The following is a 21,240-nucleotide window of genomic DNA, read 5'->3' on the forward strand; positions in this document are numbered from 1 at the left end:
AAATCTAAATCAAACCATTAAAATGGAAAACACAGAAACTTGGAAAAAAACACAATGCAATTTGGGGGAAAATAAAGCAGATTTCATTGGGCCATTGAGATCACTACACCACTTTCCCCAAAAATGATGAAAATCTTTATTTTCTCACTGTCTGCATTACTCACACCAACATGGTGGCACCCCAGCCCACAGCCTTGGAGGCGGAAATGAGACCTTCCGTCCATCGGGAATTCTTAGCGTAGAACTCCTTCATAGATGCTGCCCCCTGTGAACACAGCAGAAACTCCATTAACATCTGTTTCTATCATTTTACACTCTACAAAAAAAGTTTTCAACTCACCCTGCCGCTCTCTACAATGTCCCTCTGCAGGTCTTTGGAGGACAGCACCAGCACTTTGATGGCCTGCATAAGATCTGTACAGGACGCCAAGATCCTGCAGGGGGCGACAGAGAGCAACATTTAAATACTCCCAGACCTATTTTGTATGCACGGGTTGGTTGGCTAATGCGTCTGGGTGATTGAACGTGCAATGCTATCCAAGCGAAATAAACTCCGCATTAAGACACTCACCCCCGGTTTCACAGACAAGGCTTAAGCTAAAATGCATGTTTGAGCTGAACTTAAAGCAACTTAAAATATGTCAGTGCCATTGTTTTGTTTTAAGATGCACACCAGTAATGTTTTTTGTAAGGTACGTTTATAAAAATTACTTAAATATCCTAATTGAACTAAGGCCTAATCCTGGCTTAATCCAAGCCCTGTCTGTGAAACCGGGCCTTAAATCCACTAAGGAATATCAACAAAATAAATTCAGTAAACTTTTTTGTAACTGTAACCGTAATCATGAAAACATTATATGCATTACATGTGTAACACATGTGGCTCAGTCAGTCTGACCTTTCATTGACTTCCATTTTGATTCCTGTGTCAACCGCCCTGGACTTATTGAGCATTTCCTGTTGGAGAGCAAAGGGGAAAAACATTAGACAAGTAGACTGGAGCACTTCATGTTTTATTAAGCATCTGTCTGTATGGAAGAAAAATCATATCTGATCACCTCAATCCTGGTGGCAGCCGACTCCACAGCTGCTGATGTGGCTGCCATCTCTTGCTCCACCAAATCTCCCAGCTCCCCTTGCTTCAGTTCCAGACCCCGAGGACGCAACTTCTGCTCCGAGAAAACAGAGGAATTAACTAAGAAGTTGCGTTCAAAATAACATAAGAACATACCACTCATCTATTTCTGAATAATGTATATGCATACTGGAACACCTGGATGACCTTCTACATTTTGCCAAAATGTGCAGTATATAACAATTGAACACTGTGACCTTCTGTATTTATTTAGCATGACAAAAGAAGTAATATTAGCTGTGATATTCAGTATATATCTTTTTAAACTTTTAATTGATCAGAATGCCAAATATTACATTATTTAAAAAAAAGAAGCTTGCGACTTGCGCCTCAAAAGTAACCCCTGACGCGGTGTATGACGCAGGATGTAGGAGTATTGCAAGCTTAGACGCCTCTCTTGGTTTAAACAAACAGGAATGGGCAACAAACTCAAGCTCATCTTCTCTTATATCGAAATCCTCTGACATTTCTCTTTAAAATTTCTCGTTTTAGACTTCTAATTCATGACCAGTGTTTTGTTTTGCTCTATCCTCTGTGCTTCAGCGTTCCTCCTTGCATCATGCGTAGGGTCAGAGGTCACTCTTCTGCCACAAATCAATGGCTGTCTGCCAGAAGCTAGTTATTTTAATATATAGTTTTAAATATGGATTCTTACACAAATCCATCACTTCACTTCAGAAGGCCTTTATTAACCCCCTGGAGCTGTATGGATTATTCTTATGATGGATGGATGCATTTTTTTTGGGTTCAAAATCTCGACCCCCATTCACTACCATTATTAAGTTTGGAAGAGTCAGGTTGGTTATATATATATATAAATATATATATATATATATATATATATATATATATATATATATATATATTTATCTCTGATTGTGTTCCTCTAAAAGAAGATAGATAGATATATAAGTAAATCATGAGTAAATCATGAGATAATTTTCATTTTTGGGTGAATATATTTTACATTTATTTGCAGAATAAGCAACAATGCAGCATGCTTCTCTTACAGATGTTTATTTTTGTTGCAGTTGTTAACTGAAACTACAACTATGAAATTATTTTTTGTTAACTGAAATAGTTGAAATAAAATAAATATCAGATAAAAAAAACCCTAAAAAAAAAAAAACTTGCGTAAATTACTAAACCTAATATATATATATATATATATATATATATATATATATATATATATATATATATATATATATATATATATATATATATATATATATATATATATATATATATATATAATTCTAAATATTAATAAATACTATAATAACCGATAAATAATATTAAAATAACACTGGGCATGCAGTTCCATACTACTCCATACTAGTTATGGGATTATTTAAATCATTCAAGAAAAGTGCTAAAAATGATTCTCTCTGCCAATTAATAGTTTTTCAATCCACTGATTTACTATGCTAAAACAAGAACTGACTCTCAGTGGCACACTCACCTCGCCCAAGGCCATTACGGTATCCAGTGCTGACGTCAGCTGGCTGCAGTCTGCCGTCCCCATAGACTTCTGCTCCTGAAGCTGGCAAAGCAGCGCCAGGGCCTCCGCGCCACACGCCTTCACATTGTCTGCCAAAGCTGCCCACGGACAGACAAAGAAAGAAACCAGAGAGCAGTCAGACGAGCCATCTGTCACCTGCAGACTCTCCACATACGCTCGGGAAGACACACATTTGCTGCCATGAACAGTCATGACGTGATCGCTTGTGCATGTGGGAACTGCACATTAGCGTTTTGAGTTATGTCATGTTCCTTTCAAGCATCTCTCTTGAAACAACCAGACCTCCGGCGAAGGAGTTATTAACAGAACCGCACTGACACTAATGACCTTCATGATGTATGGAGACTGACTCAAACAGAAAAGTAATTTTCTTGGACGTCTCTATATGTGGATACAGTGGTAATGTAAAATATTTAGCAGTTTATTAATAGAAATTACATTTATGCTGCCAAGATCAAACAGATAGCTTTGGTTCTGGATGCTGATTAATACACTGTATCGGCCAAAGCACAATGAATGTTTCCTTAAGAAAGAATTTGCATAGAAATGCAACAGTTGTTCTGATGTGATTACAGAAGCTCATTTGAATATATTTTCATGGTGTCTGGGTGACTGACGTCTCATGCTCACCGTCAGCTTGTTCCACTGGCACCATGTGGGAGGTGGCGCTACCCTGCACGATGACATCGCCCACCAGGTGAGCAAACTGAGTCACTGCCCGCACCAGTCCAGACACATCTAATACACACAAACATGAAAATCAATGTGAAACAGTTACAACATGATCATACGAATTCCTCTCATCTCAACAGACTAAATGAGTGTCATAAAAATGATGAAATGGTGTCTGAATGCATTCATGGAGCACTAAAATCATTTTTGATAATGGATTTATATAGGTATATCATTACTTGCATTACTTGGATTTATATAGGTATATCATTTAAGCTTGGTATGCTGAGTGGAGAACAGTGATGGGGAGTAACAAAAGTTTTTAGTAGTGTGAAAGCAGCTCAACCATCAGTACTGAGAAATTTTCCAACAGGTAGCGGTGTAGTATGACAAATCACTATATCACAGATGTGTCATAATGTATTGCACAGCTTTACTAGCAAGCGAGCCAGACAGAATGTTCTCCTCTGTCTCAAGTATTGCTGGGAAGGGATTCATGTCAAAGTTGATTCAGAGAGTTTGTTTCAGTCATAATAATAATACTGCTTGCCAATGCTTTTTTTGCTTTGGTGTACTTCAATTGTATTATTTTTTTAATTGCTTAAGTTTGATGTCACACTAAATGAGATAACTTTTTTTTTTTTATCCAAAAATTATAAATTGCATGTATATATATATATATATATACAAAAATATATATATATTTTTTTTTTTTTTTAACAAAATTTTTATTCACCAACTATGTATTAAATTGATCAAAGGTGACATTAAACGCATTTATGGTGTAAATTTATAATATAAACTTAAGCAGCACAACTGCTGTCAACATTGATAATAAGAAATGTTTCTTGAGCAGCGAATCAGCATATTAGAATGATTTCTGAAAGATCATGTGACACTGAAGACTGGAGTAATGATGCTGAAAATTCAGCTTTGCAATCACAGGAATAAATTATTTAAATAGAATTTTTTTTTTTTATTGTAATACTATTTCATAATATTACTGTTTTTACTGTATTTTTGATCAAATAAATGCAGCCTTGGTGAGTATAATAGACATCTTTCAAAAACATTAAAAAAATCTTACCAACCACAAAGTTTTAAAAGGTAGTGTATAATGAGAATTATCTAAACAACATTTGTCTCTTACCGCAGCTTAAAGGTAGCTAATTACCTTTTAGCAAATTACTATTTCAGTACAGACTAACTTTACTGTATTTAACGACTTTAAATGCTGTGTAACTTGGCAAGCTAAAGTTTCAAAGCAACTTTCCCAACACTACTGGAGTGAACGGTACATTAATGAATGCTAGTTGAGAAGGAAAATGAGAGTGTATGTACATGTAATTTACCTGTGTTATCTGATACAAAGCCGTCTCTGGCCGACTGCAGCCGCTCTACACAGTCTAGAGCCACCTGGCACCTGGACACCAGGTAATCTACACACAAAAGAGGGTCCTTTAATATTTATTATGCTCTCGTAGGGCAATTCCAGCTGTATGGTATAATCAGTGCGGGCTGTCAGGGTAATTTGAGCTAGTCACTGACCGGCTGAACTGGTGCAGCTGATGTGTGCGGGGTCCTCCAGCTGATTCAGGCTGTCCTGTACAATCCTCCCAGCCTCCTCTAGAGCTGCCCGAAGAGCCGCCCAGCGCAGAGACATCAACTCGCTCTCCAAAGCCTGCTCACGACTCTCCTACAGATAGAAAAACAATCAAAACAATTAGATAAAATCAGTTAGTCCTTTTCTGTTAGCTTTTAGACTAAGTCTATATGCTTGTGAGCTCCTAAAAGCTTCTGGTATAATGAATCTGAACAATTACAAAGCCACAATTCTAACTGAACAAATAAAATCAATAGTAAACATACAATATCCCACCTTCTCATTGAGTTGGTTTTGCAGGGCCTCAGCAGCTTTCACACCACTCTCTCTCTCATTGGTCAGACTGCTCTGTACACGCTCTAACTCCACCCCCAAACCTGCCAACTCCGCCTCCTTCAAAGATACAGTCTCCAAAAGCCCCGCCTTCTCAGCCTCTAAAGTAGACAGCTGAGTACTGAGCTGCTCATTTGACTACATGAAGAGAGAGAATAAAGTTCAGTGAGAGCCGTCTATCATTCGATGAATTACTAGATCTAGGGCCCTATTTTAACAATCTAAAGTGCCTGACTTTAGACCAAGTTTCAGTTGCCTAAAAAAATAGCAACACGCCGACAATGCGCCTGAACACACCTTTTCAGACCAGCACACCCATGGCCGCACAAATGGGAGCGAGTACATTTGCTATTTAAAAAACGAGGCACAGGACGTGAAAATGATAACTGCGTTGGGCTGAAACTAGCAAAAAACACTTGCCTCGCACCTGGCACCGCATTGCGACGGGTGTATGATAGGGCTCCTAATGTGACTTTATTTACTGAGAAAACAAGGATCTCAAAAAAAAAAAAAAGTATTGTTATTGTTAGCAAGGGAAGTGAACAAGAAGTTAGAATATGTGCTAAAATGCTAACTCGTTTCTGAGTTTTGGCTTACAAATAAAGCATTAAATATAAAGTGAATGGATACAGTCATGATAAAGATGTTAAATTTATCTTAATACAGTCGAGTCAACTGCCAGAGGCAGTGAGGCAGCTGTGGAGGTGCTGCAGCAGGTATGCAGGAGACAGAAGGAAGTAGGATGGAGGGGGAGGCAGGGTGGCATATCAACTCCCACATGCAGTCTGGACATATCAACTTGGGTAATTTAGACCCCACATGCTAACACAGAATCACTATGTCAACCTGCGTTGGACTAATTGCAGAGAAAGTGATATATGGATCCTGTGGTGGGTCGAGAGATTAACAGGGATGTATGGAAGAGCGTGAAGTAGGGCTGCACGATATATCTAAATAAAAATCTATATGACTTTTATGACTATGATATTTTTATAACTTTAATGGTGTGTGTAAGAAATTGGAAGCAAGCAGAGTACAGCCAAGCTACAGTTTCTAAAGCACATAGTTTTTAACAGCAAATGGCACTAAGCTCAGAATCAATTCAAGAGAGGATCGTGAATCATTGTATCATGAATCAAGAATCGATTTATTGTCCCAGCCCTAAGATGTACCATGAAGTTACTTTTTATTAAATACTCATATTATTAAATAATCTTGTACAGTACAACAGTTACAAATCTTCTTATTTTGTTTAATACAGTATATTCAATTATTTGATTTGATTTTACTCTGTACAATTCATGGTTACTGAAAGAGGTCTGTATTAGTTCCTGTAAAGAGTAAAATGAAAGTGTGAACACCCATATTTCAAGAAAGAAATATTCCCAAAATGTTTAGCCCAAAAAGGGAAATAAAACAATTTAAAAAGCTGAAAAATTCTATTTACAAAATTACCCACTCATTCTAGAATGATTTATTTTTTTCCCCAAACAGAGCCATTCAAGTCATCTGGTTCCTGTAATTCTTCGATTCACGATATACGTTGCAGAAAAAATAAATATCGCAATGTCAGGTTTTTCCAATTTTGTGTAGCTAAAGCATTAAGATGTGTCAAGAACTGCTTGACATTTTATTATGTTTCTTTAATTTTGGACAAGGAATGGAGAAAGGTTCATGACAGAGGTGAAGAGGAAGAGAATGATGGGTGGAGGAAGGTGAGGTCCCACCTGTTGGGAGGAGGTGACGGTACTCTTCAGGGACTCTAGTTCTGTTCTGCTGGACATGAGCTCGGCTTGTAGAGCTTGAAGCTGCTCTAACTGAGCCTTCTCCTACTCGTGCACATACATAGGGAAGTGTAAGACAAGCATACTACAAATACATCGGGCAGAGGGAGTGTGTCTACGAAGAGGGTGTGCGTGTGCTTTGTGTCCAACCTGCTGATTGACAGAGTCCTGAGCGGCTTTCAATTTGTCCTGCATCTCTTTCTTCACATTCTCCACCTCGTCCTGGGCGGCACGGGCCACCGTCATCTGACGCGTCACCTCTGCGTTCTGAGAAACACATAGACATGTACAGTTTAGCACAGTCAAAACGCTTGACTGACCCAGTTCCTTTCCCAAGGACATGGCACGCACTGTTGGTTGGCTCTGCGGTGAGTTTAGAGCATGCTGCTGTATGAGAGCGAGAGTGATGACAGCCTAAGTGTGGCAGAGGAACACAGTGCCAAGTTTCATCTGAAATGGAGTCTGCTGGGAAAGGATTCTGGTGTAGGAGCAAAAACCACCTGCAGGTTTACTGATAGGCCTGATGCTGGAGCTTAAGCAAGCAGTATGCAGTGTGCACACTATGTGTACAGTATGCAAATTCTCCATCTACATGGAAAACACAGATTATACAGATATTTTACTGTATTTATAATCAAATAAATGCAGCTTTGGGGAGCAAGAGACTTTTAAAAAAACAAAATCCTACTGACCCCAAACTTTTGAACAGTTTTGTAAAACTTAATGTTAATGTGATTATTTAGCCCTATAAAAAATTAAATGTATCCATATACAGCCAGTGTGTGATCTGAATGGAGATGTAAGTACATTAATTTACCTTCCTCAGCAGGTCAGCATGACTTTGGACCAGCTCTGTGTATTTCTCCTTCAGCTTGGTGTAGCGTTGCTCATTTGCTTGTGCTTTTCCTACAAAAAAAACACAAACACAATAATTACTTAATTTATCAAGTATCAAAAACACAAGCCACAGACTTTACTCTGTTTCACAGAACAGTTGGCAGTTATCACCACTGAGAGCGTCAACACAGGCCTTTGTATGTTTGTCTGCTGGTGAATTGGACTGTTGACTACATGGTTTATTAGCGTTTGATCAGTGGCTGCTGTGGACTTGAGTCCCTTCTGGCTGTGTTCCTCAGCTCCAGAGAGTAAACAGGCTGTCTAAAAGGACATCCATCTCTCTCCTGCATTTGTACGGACTCAGAACAGCCCTTTAATATCCTGTAACACAGTGTTCAGTGGTGCTGAGGGATCAGTCCATAAAATGTCCCACTTCTGTATATTTATATATATGATTTTAAAAGAATTACTGTCGTCCCAAAAAAAAAAATCTACTTTTTGGGGTAAACCAGTTACTGTAAATAAACCGAAGAGGAAGGAAAGCTTTTTTTTTTTTTTTAACGAAAGAGGAACAGAGCAATGGTTTGTGTTGAAGCCTTATATTACTGATGTCAGTCCAAGACCTTTGAATACTAACAGGGTCATTTAATAAAAATGTCTCATTTCAAGTACAATATTTAAAAATAAAGTTCAATGTAATTTTTTCAGACAAAAATATTGTAACTTGAAACATGGTAACGGACACCAAACTCTTACTCTCGATTTCGCTCAGGCTGCGCTGCTCTTTCTCGGTGTCCTCTTTGACCCTGCGCAGGTCATCTAGCTCCGCCCTCAGGAACTCACTCTCACCCAGCGCCTGCTGCTTCAGGTGAGTCTGCTCTGCAAGCTCCGCCTCCAGCTCGTTCACACGCCCACGTAGTGCTTGACAAAGACGGCCACTCTGAGAAAGACCAAAAGAATCATTATTGACACATCTCTGTCACTTTCATTTTCACTTCTCTTTGTACAATAGTGTACAGTCTTTAACTGTACACTACATTTACACTGATTTTTGTAAGAAAAATATCTATATTTAAAACTTTATTAACTAAAATAACTAGCTTTCTGCAGACAGCAGTATGCATCGATTTGCAGCAGAAGAGTGACCTCTGACCCAATGCACGCAGGGTTCACACACATTTTTACCAATAAATTTCCATGACTTTTAGGCAAATATTCATGACCTAACGTATACCTAATGTATAAATTTAATATATCCTTGCTGAAAAAAAAATACCTGACTGACCCTGAAACTTTAGAACGGTAATTTGTTGGTGTATATATTTTATTACATCCACTCCTCTCATCTCCTGCTCATTACCTCCAATCTGAAGGACTCCAACTCCTCTTTCAGGGCCTGTAGCTCTGCTGTGAGCTGCTCAATCAAACGGTCTCTGAGGTGAGAGATACAGATTTTTTATCATCAAAATCTGTATCATGTCATCATGGTCTTATAAACTCAAAGAGCTTCTTATAACTTCTTATATTCCAGTATCTTCAAGTCTTACTTCTCATCTTTGCGCATGCCGTTCTGACTGTTGAAGTTGAACGGGTCGGTGGCAGCCGAGGTGCCGAAAAGGTCATCGAATTTGCTGTCCACAGCGCTCTAATGGAGATAAATCTTTAGATGCTCAAGTTTAAAGAAAGTATACATGAGAGCTTTCAATACTGAGATTGTGTGTGGTACCGGTAAAGGTGGGATGTCTGTGTCAACCAGGTCTTCTGTCTCTACTACATGTTCACTTTCAGGGGACGAAGACTCCACTGGAATCACCACCACTGGACTGATGTGCTCGGACAGGGCTGACGCCCGCAGGAAGTTTGGTGGATTCTGAAGAGAAAGGGAGAGCAACTGTAAGAAAGGAAGCCAGCTTCAGTTTGGATTAGGGTTGGGCAAAAAAATAGATATTTCGATTAATCGTTTTTTAAAAATGTGGTCGATTCAATATCGATTCTCAAAAGTCAAGAATCTTTTTTTTTCGTAGCATATTTATTTCCGCAATCACTGAACATTATATCTGATTGACGTTAATCTTATTACTAGTCTTCTCCACTAGATGTCATCCTCTTATTTACCTTGTGTGATGTTACAGCGGGCCAGGGACTCTCATTCATTCAGTGCTACTGCTAAACATGGCGGATTGTTTTCTCTTTTTTTACAGGTGCGCCCTTCAGCGTGAAAGACATTCCGGACAGTTGAAGGAACTGTAAGTGTCCCGATCGGGCAAGCGCTGCATGATCACGAAAGTTTATCATTTGCACGCATTTTCAAGCCTTGTAAATTTAAGCATTCAAGTGAAAGAGAACTCGCGTGTGCTGTGTGAGAAGTTTTGCGTGTGCACACATACCCGAAGAGCTCAGAGAATCGAATCAGAAAATCGAATCAAGAATCGAGACATCTGAATCGATACCCAGCCCTAGTTTGGATCCAGCCTTTGCAAAGATTTCAGATAATGTCAACTCAGGATTGACATACAAAACTTTCAAATATTATCCTTAGATTGTAAAAGGGCTGTAACCACCATAGACATTGAGACATAGACAAAATTAGAAATGGCCAAATCGTCCCGCCCAATATCTGAAATTCTTGCACTGCTCTGCAGCTATCTGTACAATATTGCAATATGTTGTTAGGATGACAAAAAGGTTTAAAAGCTACATTTTTAGTCTGGTGACTGTATAATACAGTATAATAGTGCTCATCAATGTCAAAATGATTGAGAAGGCCAATCAAATCAAAGTAGGCGGGGTTTACAGTTCAAATAAGCAAAGTGAATTCCGTGAAGCATCAGTTTAACGCTGAAAGAGAGTGAGGTAAGATGTAAATAACAAAACATTTGACTGACTGACTGACTGACTGACTGACTGACTGACTGACTGACTGACTGACTGACTGACTGACTGACTGACTGACTGACTGACTGACTGACTGACTGACTGACTGACTGACTGACTGACTGACTGACTGACTGACTGACTGACTGACGGAATGATGGATAGAAAAGATGGATGGATAAACAGATGGATGGATAAACAGATGGATAGATAGATAGATAGATAGATAGATAGATAGATAGATAGATAGATAGATAGATAGATAGATAGATAGATAGATAGATAGATAGATAGATAGACAGACAGATAGACAGATAGACAGATAGACAGATAGACAGATAGACAGATAGACAGATAGATAGTTGGAATGATGGAATGATGGATAGAAAAGATGGATGGATAGATAGACAGATGGACAGACAGACAGACAGACACAGATTTTGCGATAGAAATGTTACAAGATGGACATTAACATCCAGTGATGAAAACTACTCAACTTTTCTTTCTCAAATATATCCGTTTTGAATTGAAAATATGCATTTAGGATACATGATTCATGTAATTCCTAACTGAGTGTGACAAGACAAATGTTTTACGTTTATCAAATAAAAGTACATGCATGCATATTTTAATGCAAATTAAAACAGATATTATTTGCAAATAGTTCAAAAATGGTTATTAGACCTAGAATTTCCTTCACTGCTGTTTCTTTATGCTTTATTTATAATAAAAAAAAAAAAAAAAATTTTTTTTCCAAAATTCAAGGTTACGCCTTGAATTGTAATTCTTACTCACAAGCTGAAATCATAGCCTAACATGTTCATTATGTCTGCTTAACTGAATACATGATGTTTCCTAACCACTAGGGCTGCACGATATATTGAAATTATCGAAATAGTGCAAATGTACATATCGTGATATGCATATTGCAGCGGCTTATGATAACTGAATGATATTAATACTTTAAAAGATTATGAAAAGTTTTAGGTCGTCACAGACAGCAGGGAATAAGCATATCACAGGTATGTAACAGTCATGTGTCCAGTCTAATGTTATTAGGCGCAATAAGAGATGTACTCACGCACACAGGAAGCCGCCTCTCAGACAGCACGTAATCCCAATTTCAGTTCTCTTCTGCAGCTTATATGGCCAAATACACACACAATTGTGTCAAAATGCCCGTCTTTTTGAGTATTCACGTAAACACAGTCAGTTATGTCTTAAGTGGACTAAACAGTTGAGAAAAAAAGCACGCTTGTAACAATATATTGGATACGTACAGCTCTTAAAAGTGATAGCAGCCTAATAAACCTGCTTCCGTCTGTGTGCTTAATGTTAATCAAACAACCATACACAGACTAAATCATTCATTGCTCTTGACTGAATAACTTTTGTAGCTTTAATAAGAATCAGTATATTTAATTCATACTGTGAAGCCCAAGCAGTGTTTTATTTTTAAATTTGATTATTCAATTTCTCTTGTTAAATAAACAATGTAGGCCTATTTGAAACCCTAACGTTTACAATGAAGCTAAAATGACACTTAATTTTTATGAAATGCTACAGTAAAACACTGCTGTTCACTTTCAGAAGTTTTAGGGATGCCCTTTTCTCACAAAAAGAATGTGAAGCAAGCAAGTTGGTAATATCATTTTCAGTATTTAGGTATATTTAAATACAATTTAAATTTAACACACTTAAAGCATTATCGTATCGCATTATAAACGAGTATTTGCATATCACATTTTTCTTCAATATCGTGCAGCCCTACTAACCACTTAACTTCTATTATCCTATAGCTGTATATTGCTGCCAAATGGACATAATTTTCATAATTTTAGTTGAGCCAATGTCATTATGTAGGGCTGGTCAACATGCTGAACCAAATGAAAAAAAAAAAAAAAAGCTCACATTTTCTTCAATGTTACTTTAAATCATGAAAATTGTCATGGAAATTGAAGAAAACTCTATATACTGTTTTACAGGACCACCCGAAGCATTTTCATGGACTCCAGTTGAAACTAAGCAGGAAGATATGCAAATGAGTTACATAATTTCTTTCCACTAGCTGTATTTCTGGACTCAGGTCAGGCAGGAATCTGTTTGGTATGCAGGAGTCTCACCTCAGGAAGTTGTGGGATCTGAATCAGTCTCTTGAAATACTGCAGGTTACTGGAGCGATAGAACAGACTCTTCAGCCTGAAGAGAGAGGAAAGATTGAGAGAGAGAGTGAGAAACGACAAAAGAATAAAATAGCCGCAGTCTGTGTGAAGTCAACTCAGCTGTGTGACTGAATAGTGACTGACAGACTCACTTCTTAAACTGCTCCTGGAAGCGATCCCTGTGGCCCTGCAGAGTATCTGCTGGCAGACCTGGAGGACACGAGAACGAGAGGACTGAGAGAGCGCTCAATGTCCAACACAACAAGAAAAAGCAAAAGAAAATTACCCTCCATTAAGTCCTACCCCATTAGATACTAACTTGGTCACTTGGTTTTTCTGTTTTTTATTAAATTCTGTTAGTTAAAACTTTCAAACCCCAACATATTTAATAATTAAAATAAGAGAAAGATGTGGTTTATGGACTCACAGGAGTGGAGTTTGAAGAGCAGTTTGACGGTGTAGTCGTATAGATGACTAGAGTCCAGAATGACCTGTATAAGAGGGGCCAGACGACACTGACCCGCTGCCGTCACAGACACGGAACGAGACATATCCAATGAGCTGAACACTGAGAAGAAACAAACATAAATAAACTCCAATCATTTCACTGATACCATTTTTTTTTTTTTTTATATAGAATAACCTTATAGAAATACCTTTCTCTCACTCTCAATTTTTATAATAAATTGTTTATACATACATAATTTATTATTATTTATATCTTTTTTTTTTTGGGTTCTTTATGGTTTCACAAACAGGGCTTAGATTAAGTCAGGATTAGGCCTCAGGATAAAGTATCTTTTAAACATGCCTTAGAAAAAACATTACATTTGTCTAAAGTGCATCTTTAGACAAAACAATGGCACTGACAGATTTTAAGATATGTCAGTGCAAGTTGCTTTCAGTTAAAACAGCTCAAACATGCATTTTAGTCCAGGATTAGGCTTAAGCCTTGTCTGTGAAAATTTTATGATGTTTTACAGGTTCCTAATTTTATTTTGGAGGCCTTCTACAATATGTTTACATGCATCCAAGGTCAAAAAAACTGTAAACGCTGTTGATGCATGAAATCACCAAAACAAACACGCCTACCCAAAAGGATCACACTTCTATCTTGATGCCTCCATCTCCACATTTATATACACGCAATTCAACACAGGCAACATCTATGGAGGAATGTGCTGTGCCTGATGGCCGAGGGTATTATGTCATCAATAAGTAAAAGCAATTTCCTGCTCCATCATGAGTGTATACGCCCCTTACTGCTGATTGGCTACAAGTGTGTTTTGGTGCTTGGTCGGATCCACTTTTCAAAAATCACTATCTGCACATTTAATTTTCATGTACAACATGCTGTTTTTCTCAATATATCCCTCTCATTGCCCATTTCCTCATTCACATTCATCCCCATGCTCCCTCCCTCCCTCCATCCGTCTCTCTGGTGATCAGTGATGCAGGCTCCTGTGAGACCCCGTCTTCTCAGCACACAGAGGTGTGGTTTCCTGTGCCAGCGAGCTGTGCAATTCAGCCAACAATACTCCCTAATGCTTCCAGCGGAGCACACTGACATCTATCAGTGTTCCAGCTAGATTTTACTGCATTTTCAGCAGATATATCTATATCAATAGAGATCATCCTTTTTTTTTTTTTACGTTATTAGTGTGATTTAAAGGCTAGATTAAAAAAGGCTAATTTTATTGCTCACTTAGCATGTTATTCAAACACAATCTTGACAGAGATTTCAGTCTCTCTTTTCAAGTAGATTGAAACTGTATTTGCCTGCCTACAACCTACTCAGAAAATAGCTGCCGCCAAAATGACTGCCAAGTGAAAGGACTTTGCTGACGTTTAAACACCTGCTCTCCACCTTAAACTTACCGCCGAGAAAAAGATTCAGCTCACACTCCAAGTAATCAAACATCTCCACCGTCAACTGGAAGCTACACGTGTTGAGAGGAAAGGGAAACATGAATAAGTCCCATTCCATAATCAGACAGAGCTTTATTTAATAAAACAGACTGAGAGAACACAAAGCTTGTGAGAAACAAAACAATGCTCACAAATTATTGACGTCGTTCTCGCCTGCCTCATCAAGCTGTCTGTTTGACATCTGAAGGTTGCCAGGGAAACGAGGATTCTGGGAAAGCAAGTGGGATAAATGTAATATTTGTGAGAGTCTGACAGCATAGAGTTTTTATAACACCTAAGATATGGCTTGACAAATACAATTTTATTTCCTGCATTGACACTGTATTGTATCATTTTTGTGACATATCAGGAAACAAATTTGTATAATGACATGGGTATGACATAGGTATTTACAAGGAGAGAGTGACTTATGAGGACATTACCCCATGTCCCCATTTTTCAAAAGGCTTATAAATCATACAGAATAAGTTTTTGTGAGAAAATAAAAATGTGCAGTTTTCTGTGATGGGTAGGTTTTGGTGTAGGGCGATAGAAAATACGGTTTGTAAAGTATAAAAAACATTACACCTATAAAATGTCCCCACAATTCACAAAAACAAACCTCTCTGTGTGTGTGTGTAAGACTGATAAGATTTATCATTAAAAATAATTTGTCATGCGGCACAAAATATCTGTGAACTCTGAATAAAGACTTGAAATAGTCTGGGAATTAAAGAGAGGACATGTGAGCAGGATCGTTGTTCTGCTGGAATCAACTTCAAGGCTTCAGTCACTCACTTTGATGTGAAACTCCATTTTGGTGATGAGCAGTTTGAGGTAGATGCTGCACAACTTCCCATAGCCTTCACTCAGATGACCCTGAGAAGTGAGAATGAAGTGTGAGAGCAAGAAAAACACTGACTGAATGCTTTAAAAGAAAATGATGTCATTCCCTTTCCAAAAAAGCAGTAGCAGCTAATGAGTCCTTGTCTCATTCTGAGCTCATCAGCTCACTTCACAATTCTAAGTATGAGTCATATAAGGCAGATTAAGGTCAGGATGTGTGTTTGTCTACATATTTGTTGTACACACCATAATGCGGCCAGCTGCAAGTCAAGATAATGATCTCATTCTTTCACTTCCTGTTCCCTTCACCACTTACTGTGACATCATAACAGGAAGGGGACAAAGTTGTTCACAGGAAATGTTTCTCCTGAGTAATCCTGCAGTGTTTTATCAGAGGGATGCTACTAAAGGTCTTTCCAGTAAACAAAAGATGCCACTCAGCATGTTCCATCTGACCCTTCCTGTTGGCTGGTGATACACAACTGATCATAAACTGCATCAGAAACACTTACATTGCTGACAATCAAGTTAAAATGATCATGAAACGGCATTCACAACCCTAATCGGAATAAAGCTTTCAGAGTCTCAAAGCTGCTCCGTTCGCAGTACATGCAGCTCAACATGAACTTCATCTCTGCATTTATAATGTGCATTTGGGAAAGCAAAATACTTCAACTATCTTCCCAAATTTGTAATAAGAAGTGCCTATAAACCAGCTGTTTCAATAAAAGAGAAGCTTCAAGGGTCAGAATTGCGAGTTTACATCTCAATATTGGGAGTTGCAATGTCAGAATTGAGATATAAACTCACAATAGTGAAAAATAAAGCCAGAATCGTAAGTTATAAACTAACAATAGCGCCTTATAAACTTTCTCTCACAATTCTGACTTTGTAACTTGCAATTGTGAGTTTTTTATCTTTTAATTCTGACTTTATATCCCGCAATTCTGACTTTATAACTTGCAACTGTGACTTTATTCACACAATTCTGACTTTATATCTAGGAATTCTGACTTTATTTCACACAATTGCGCACTATAAAGTCAGAATTTAGAGATATAAACTTGCAATTCTGAGAAAAATTTCCACCAAATTCATGCATCCCAACACGATATATCATATATCTGTAATGTGACCGCTTTATATTGTCATGTGTATACAGACCTTTTTTTATGCTATGTGAGAGAAATGGTAAACTGCTTAAATATATATTGGATTAAACGGAAAGAAATAACCAAAATATGATTTGGCATATATTGTTAGATCTATTAGATATAAACTTGAAGTGAGCTTCGCAAGATATCAGGAATGTTTGACTGGTACACTCACAACAAGTAAAGCTCTGTAAGCATTCCTCCAGAGTGACAAACATGTGCTCGCGTCATCGTTAGCTAATTACAGATCATCTCTGTGCTGAGTTTATTGTGTCTGACTCATACACAGAATGCCAGCTATTCAGCTGTCAATCAGCAATAACGAAACGGCTTGCCGACCAACACGCTGACAGTTTCCACAATGAGATGGAAACTCAAGGGAACTCGACAAGGCCACATTCAATAATGACAGAGAGTTATATTGAGCGAGCTTCTGTTTTAGTGAGGAATCATTAAAACCAGCAGCCACAACTTGTGTTCATGCACTTACCCACATCCTGCTCATGTCGTTCAGGTCCGCCTTGTGCCGCATGGAGTCCTTAATGACCTGAGGTGACAAAAATAGAGACAGGAAGAGTTGAGACAGCATTTTAAAAAAATAATTAAATAAATAAAATAAACCCCAAGATATTAACCTGAAATGAGATACCTCGAAATAACAGAAAAGAAAAAATAGATACCTCATGAAATTACCCTCAAATTAGATACCTAAAATAAAATAAAAGCAAGTTTAAAATTTTTTCAAGTTTAAAATAAAAAAGATGCCTCATGATATTACCCTAAAAATAAAATAAAATAAAATAAAATAAAATAAAATAAAATAAAATAAAATAAAATAAAATAAAATAAAATAAAATAAAATAAAATAAAATAAAATAAAATAAAATAAAATAAAATAAAAATCTGCTATTGGTATTTCCAAAAACCTCAAAGTAAACAAAAATTGACAGATTAATTTTTCTGTCTGACATATTGGTGCCTTAGATCTTAACCAATTTAATTTTACCAGGTTTAAATCCGTTCTGCAGACTTTTCCCAAAACTTAACACAAAAAACATGCGGAAAATCAGCATATTCTGTCTGGCCTACTAATATGTAAATGAATTGGAACGCTTTATATACAGCTGCCAGATCTCCTCATGTGAGGTGCAAAGGAGACTAGACTTACAATTGATTCCAAGAATAGAGTCTGAAGTTAGCATGTCGCAAAGCTAACAGCGCGATAAACTAATAAACATACAAATGCACAGCACACACAAATATTGGGTAAAACACTGTCTTTTTAATTAGACTGAACTATTTTTTGATAGTTCTCAGTATGAAAATTAGTTCTCAATATGAAAATCAAATATCTCAATGCATTTGTGCGCTAACTACTTTGCATAGGTTATGTGCAGTGCTGCTTTGAAATTTGCCTGCTTTGAAATGGTCACATGATGTTTCTGCCTACCTTTTTGAACAGACTTTGAATCAGGGATGTGTCTATTATGCCTTAAAATGCTGTCTAAGTAGACAGCTGATTAAATTTTTTGTAACAGAGCTGTGAGAGTCAATGTGGGATAGCTCAATATGGATTACACACAAATCACGTGTCACTGATGCATTCTGCGTTTACTCTGGGGAGCTGTTTTGAGTGTGTGAGAAAAATAAATTAATCAAAGGGAGAGGCAGATATCAAGAGACTAACAGACTGAGAGAAAGTGAGAGTGAGGTGGAATTAGATGTGTAAGAGATAATAGGGCTGTATGTACTCACGTTTGGATGGCCGTCCCTCAGCAGCTTGTGGAAGACGTGGCAAAATTTCCAGCAGAGCACTGCATTGCTGGAAAGGGGCAGGCGGTTGACTGCAAGCCAGAATGTGTGAGCCCCCTTCTCATGATGCGTGCCCAATATGCATGGTGAATACAGCAGTCAAGGACAAAAAGTCTGCATCTCTGAATCATCTTAATCCAGATGCTACATAATCAAATGCTCATAACCTCAAAGTGGCCAAATATTGGCAGATTAATTGGTCTGTCCAGTATACTGGTAGCTAGCAAATAAAATAAAAAATTAAAATGACCTCATATTACCCTCAAATTAGACACATTGAATAAAACAAAATAAATAATAAAATATATATATAAAAAAAAAAAAAAAAAAAAAACATACCTCATATTATTCTCAAATTAGACACAAAATTAAAATAAAATAATAAATATAAAAGATTAATAGGTCTGCCAGTTATATTGGTATCTAGTATCATAGCTTGAGGTATCCAAAAAGTAGGGATTAAATTAAATTAAATTAAATTAAATTAAATTAAATTAAATTAAATTAAATTAAATTAAATTAAATTAAATTAAATTAAAATCTCACATTATCATCAAATCAGACACCAAAATAAAATAATAAATATATAGATTAATAGGTCTGCCAGGTATATTGGTACCTAGTATCTTAACTTGAGGTATCAAAAAAATAGGGAGTTCTATGTCTTAAAAAATGTACTTGCATTAAAATAAAATAAAAATAATAAAATAATATACCTCATATTACCCTCAAATTAGACCCCTTAAAATAAAATAAGTTTAAATGATCTTCAAGTTTATAAAATAAAATACCTCATAGTAACCTCAAATTAGATAACTCCAAATAAAATACATATAAAATAAAATGAATGAATTAAACTAAACAAAATCAAGTTAAAATCCCTTCAAAATTATAAAATAAAATAAAATATATAAAAATGAGGTACCTCAAAATAAAATAATCAAATAAAAAAATAATTAAATTAAACAAAAAAAGGCTAGTTTTAAAAAAAGTTAAGTTTTCATGTATATTGGTACCTCAATGGACTAAATAAAATTACGGTTATTTGGTGATGCAGATAACCAATAGATTGTGGCAATTTTGAGGTGGTGCCACCTGCTTATTCATCATAAAACAAACATTAATTCTCTTTTACCTCACATTCCTTAATACAGTATTTGTCTTTCAGGGTAACACAAACAAAAGGATATTCCTGGCATGCTTCTCTTTGACAGCAACCTCCTGTGTGTTGATGGCTTTGTTGATGCTCACTGCCTGTGGAAGAGAAAGAGAGAAGGAAATTTCATATTTGGGCCTTTCATTCAGGGTTAAAGATTAAAAACCAACTCATGGCAGAAGAGTGTTCCTGTGTACCGAGGGAAACAGTGAGTTTTAGTGTCTCACTAGAGCCTTATTGAGCAACTTTAACCACCGCTGCGCAACTGCCACTGAATACTAATGAAGTTCAGCTCGAGGAGGGTTTAACAGGCAGCATGACCTAAAACACTATTACCACTTGGACTACATCCTCCTAGTTTATGATTCATCTCTCAACCATATATACATGCTCACATTGTTGAGAGCTCAGCAACAGAACAAACTTGAGAGAGGTATCGAAATCACTCGCCATATGTTCTCTATGTAACTGTCATAGATGCCAAACCACCATCAGTTCTAGGTACCTTCACAACGTAAACAGTGTTCCTGTTTAAACAAGCATCACATATTCATCATGGTCAGCTGAATGTAATGAACCCTTATCGGCCCATCAGATAATGCACATGGTTGCACAAGCCAATTTAAGGTGTGGCAGTCAAGTCTCTCAGTCTTACTTCCTCTAAATGCCAGAATCTTTTTTTTAAGAATTGAACAAATACTTTACTTCTAAAATAACAGTTCTTAAAGGCAGCACCAGTGTACTTTTAATGCAAAAGCTCTCCAAAAAGTATTTTGTCCAATTCTAATTGCATCACATCTGTGCATTGAGTTACCAGCACCAAGTCCAACCCCCAATATAATAACAAATTTAGAATTTTAATTAACTACATTTTTTGTTAAATATTATTGGAGTATGTCAATAATAGTATCATGATATGTATCATGACATGAGGGTATCGTTACACCCCTAGTTTTTACTGTTAATAACATTTCTAGTACAGACCCCAAACTTCTGAAAGGGAGCATAGGTTCTGAAACAGAGAAATACTGTTATATTTACTGAAATACTGCATATTATGCTTTGGAGCAAAAATAAACCTAAAAAGTTTTTGTTGAAGAGGCCAGGAATCATCCTGACAGGAAAATTTGGCAAGGATGCTGAAAAAATGCTGTTGTAGTGCATATAAAAGTGGCGTCGTACACACACAGCTTTCAGTCTTCATCCCCTGTGCCGGCTTCTGCTGCCAGACACACTGTTATAGGTGACAAGGCATGGCTTTGTGTAGACAAGATGGATCTGTGGGATGAGCGTCTCATTAAGTCACAGCTGTGATCTCAAACATGAGGAAAAGGATGAAGACAAGACAGAAGGTTGGAAAAATCCTTCCAGGTTTCTCAAGGACCACCCCAGGGTGTGAATTACATAATGACCTTCAGGGGGGTCAGGGCTCTTTAATA

General features: G+C 37.1%; 1 protein-coding gene across 3 annotated transcripts in view; it reads right to left on the bottom strand.

The window, feature by feature from the left end:
• The window catches only part of hip1 (huntingtin interacting protein 1), a 52,357-nt gene that overhangs the window by 5,737 nt on the left and 25,380 nt on the right, over positions 1 to 21,240 (bottom strand). For 2 of the 3 annotated variants that reach the window (XM_067366099.1, XM_067366100.1), the window contains exons 2-26: positions 19,836 to 19,899; positions 18,589 to 18,731; positions 17,324 to 17,380; positions 15,632 to 15,712; positions 14,986 to 15,062; positions 14,804 to 14,865; positions 13,353 to 13,493; positions 13,078 to 13,135; positions 12,887 to 12,962; positions 9,616 to 9,759; positions 9,437 to 9,534; positions 9,250 to 9,322; positions 8,646 to 8,829; positions 7,870 to 7,958; positions 7,203 to 7,319; positions 6,996 to 7,097; positions 5,212 to 5,406; positions 4,881 to 5,028; positions 4,685 to 4,771; positions 3,291 to 3,398; positions 2,601 to 2,737; positions 1,059 to 1,169; positions 899 to 957; positions 341 to 434; positions 165 to 265 (exon numbers count right to left, since the gene is read on the bottom strand). In XM_067366099.1, the coding sequence (XP_067222200.1) occupies positions 165 to 265; positions 341 to 434; positions 899 to 957; positions 1,059 to 1,169; positions 2,601 to 2,737; positions 3,291 to 3,398; positions 4,685 to 4,771; positions 4,881 to 5,028; positions 5,212 to 5,406; positions 6,996 to 7,097; positions 7,203 to 7,319; positions 7,870 to 7,958; positions 8,646 to 8,829; positions 9,250 to 9,322; positions 9,437 to 9,534; positions 9,616 to 9,759; positions 12,887 to 12,962; positions 13,078 to 13,135; positions 13,353 to 13,493; positions 14,804 to 14,865; positions 14,986 to 15,062; positions 15,632 to 15,712; positions 17,324 to 17,380; positions 18,589 to 18,731; positions 19,836 to 19,899 (2,606 nt within the window). Of the gene's footprint in view, positions 1 to 164; positions 266 to 340; positions 435 to 898; positions 958 to 1,058; positions 1,170 to 2,600; positions 2,738 to 3,290; positions 3,399 to 4,684; positions 4,772 to 4,880; positions 5,029 to 5,211; positions 5,407 to 6,995; positions 7,098 to 7,202; positions 7,320 to 7,869; positions 7,959 to 8,645; positions 8,830 to 9,249; positions 9,323 to 9,436; positions 9,535 to 9,615; positions 9,760 to 12,886; positions 12,963 to 13,077; positions 13,136 to 13,352; positions 13,494 to 14,803; positions 14,866 to 14,985; positions 15,063 to 15,631; positions 15,713 to 17,323; positions 17,381 to 17,513; positions 17,542 to 18,588; positions 18,732 to 19,835; positions 19,900 to 21,240 lie in introns of those variants that run through there. The other variant, XM_067366101.1, reaches the window with a different exon arrangement.

The sequence above is a fragment of the Chanodichthys erythropterus genome, chromosome 17 (genome assembly GCF_024489055.1).
Source record: "Chanodichthys erythropterus isolate Z2021 chromosome 17, ASM2448905v1, whole genome shotgun sequence".
Classification (NCBI taxonomy): Eukaryota; Metazoa; Chordata; class Actinopteri; order Cypriniformes; family Xenocyprididae; genus Chanodichthys; species Chanodichthys erythropterus.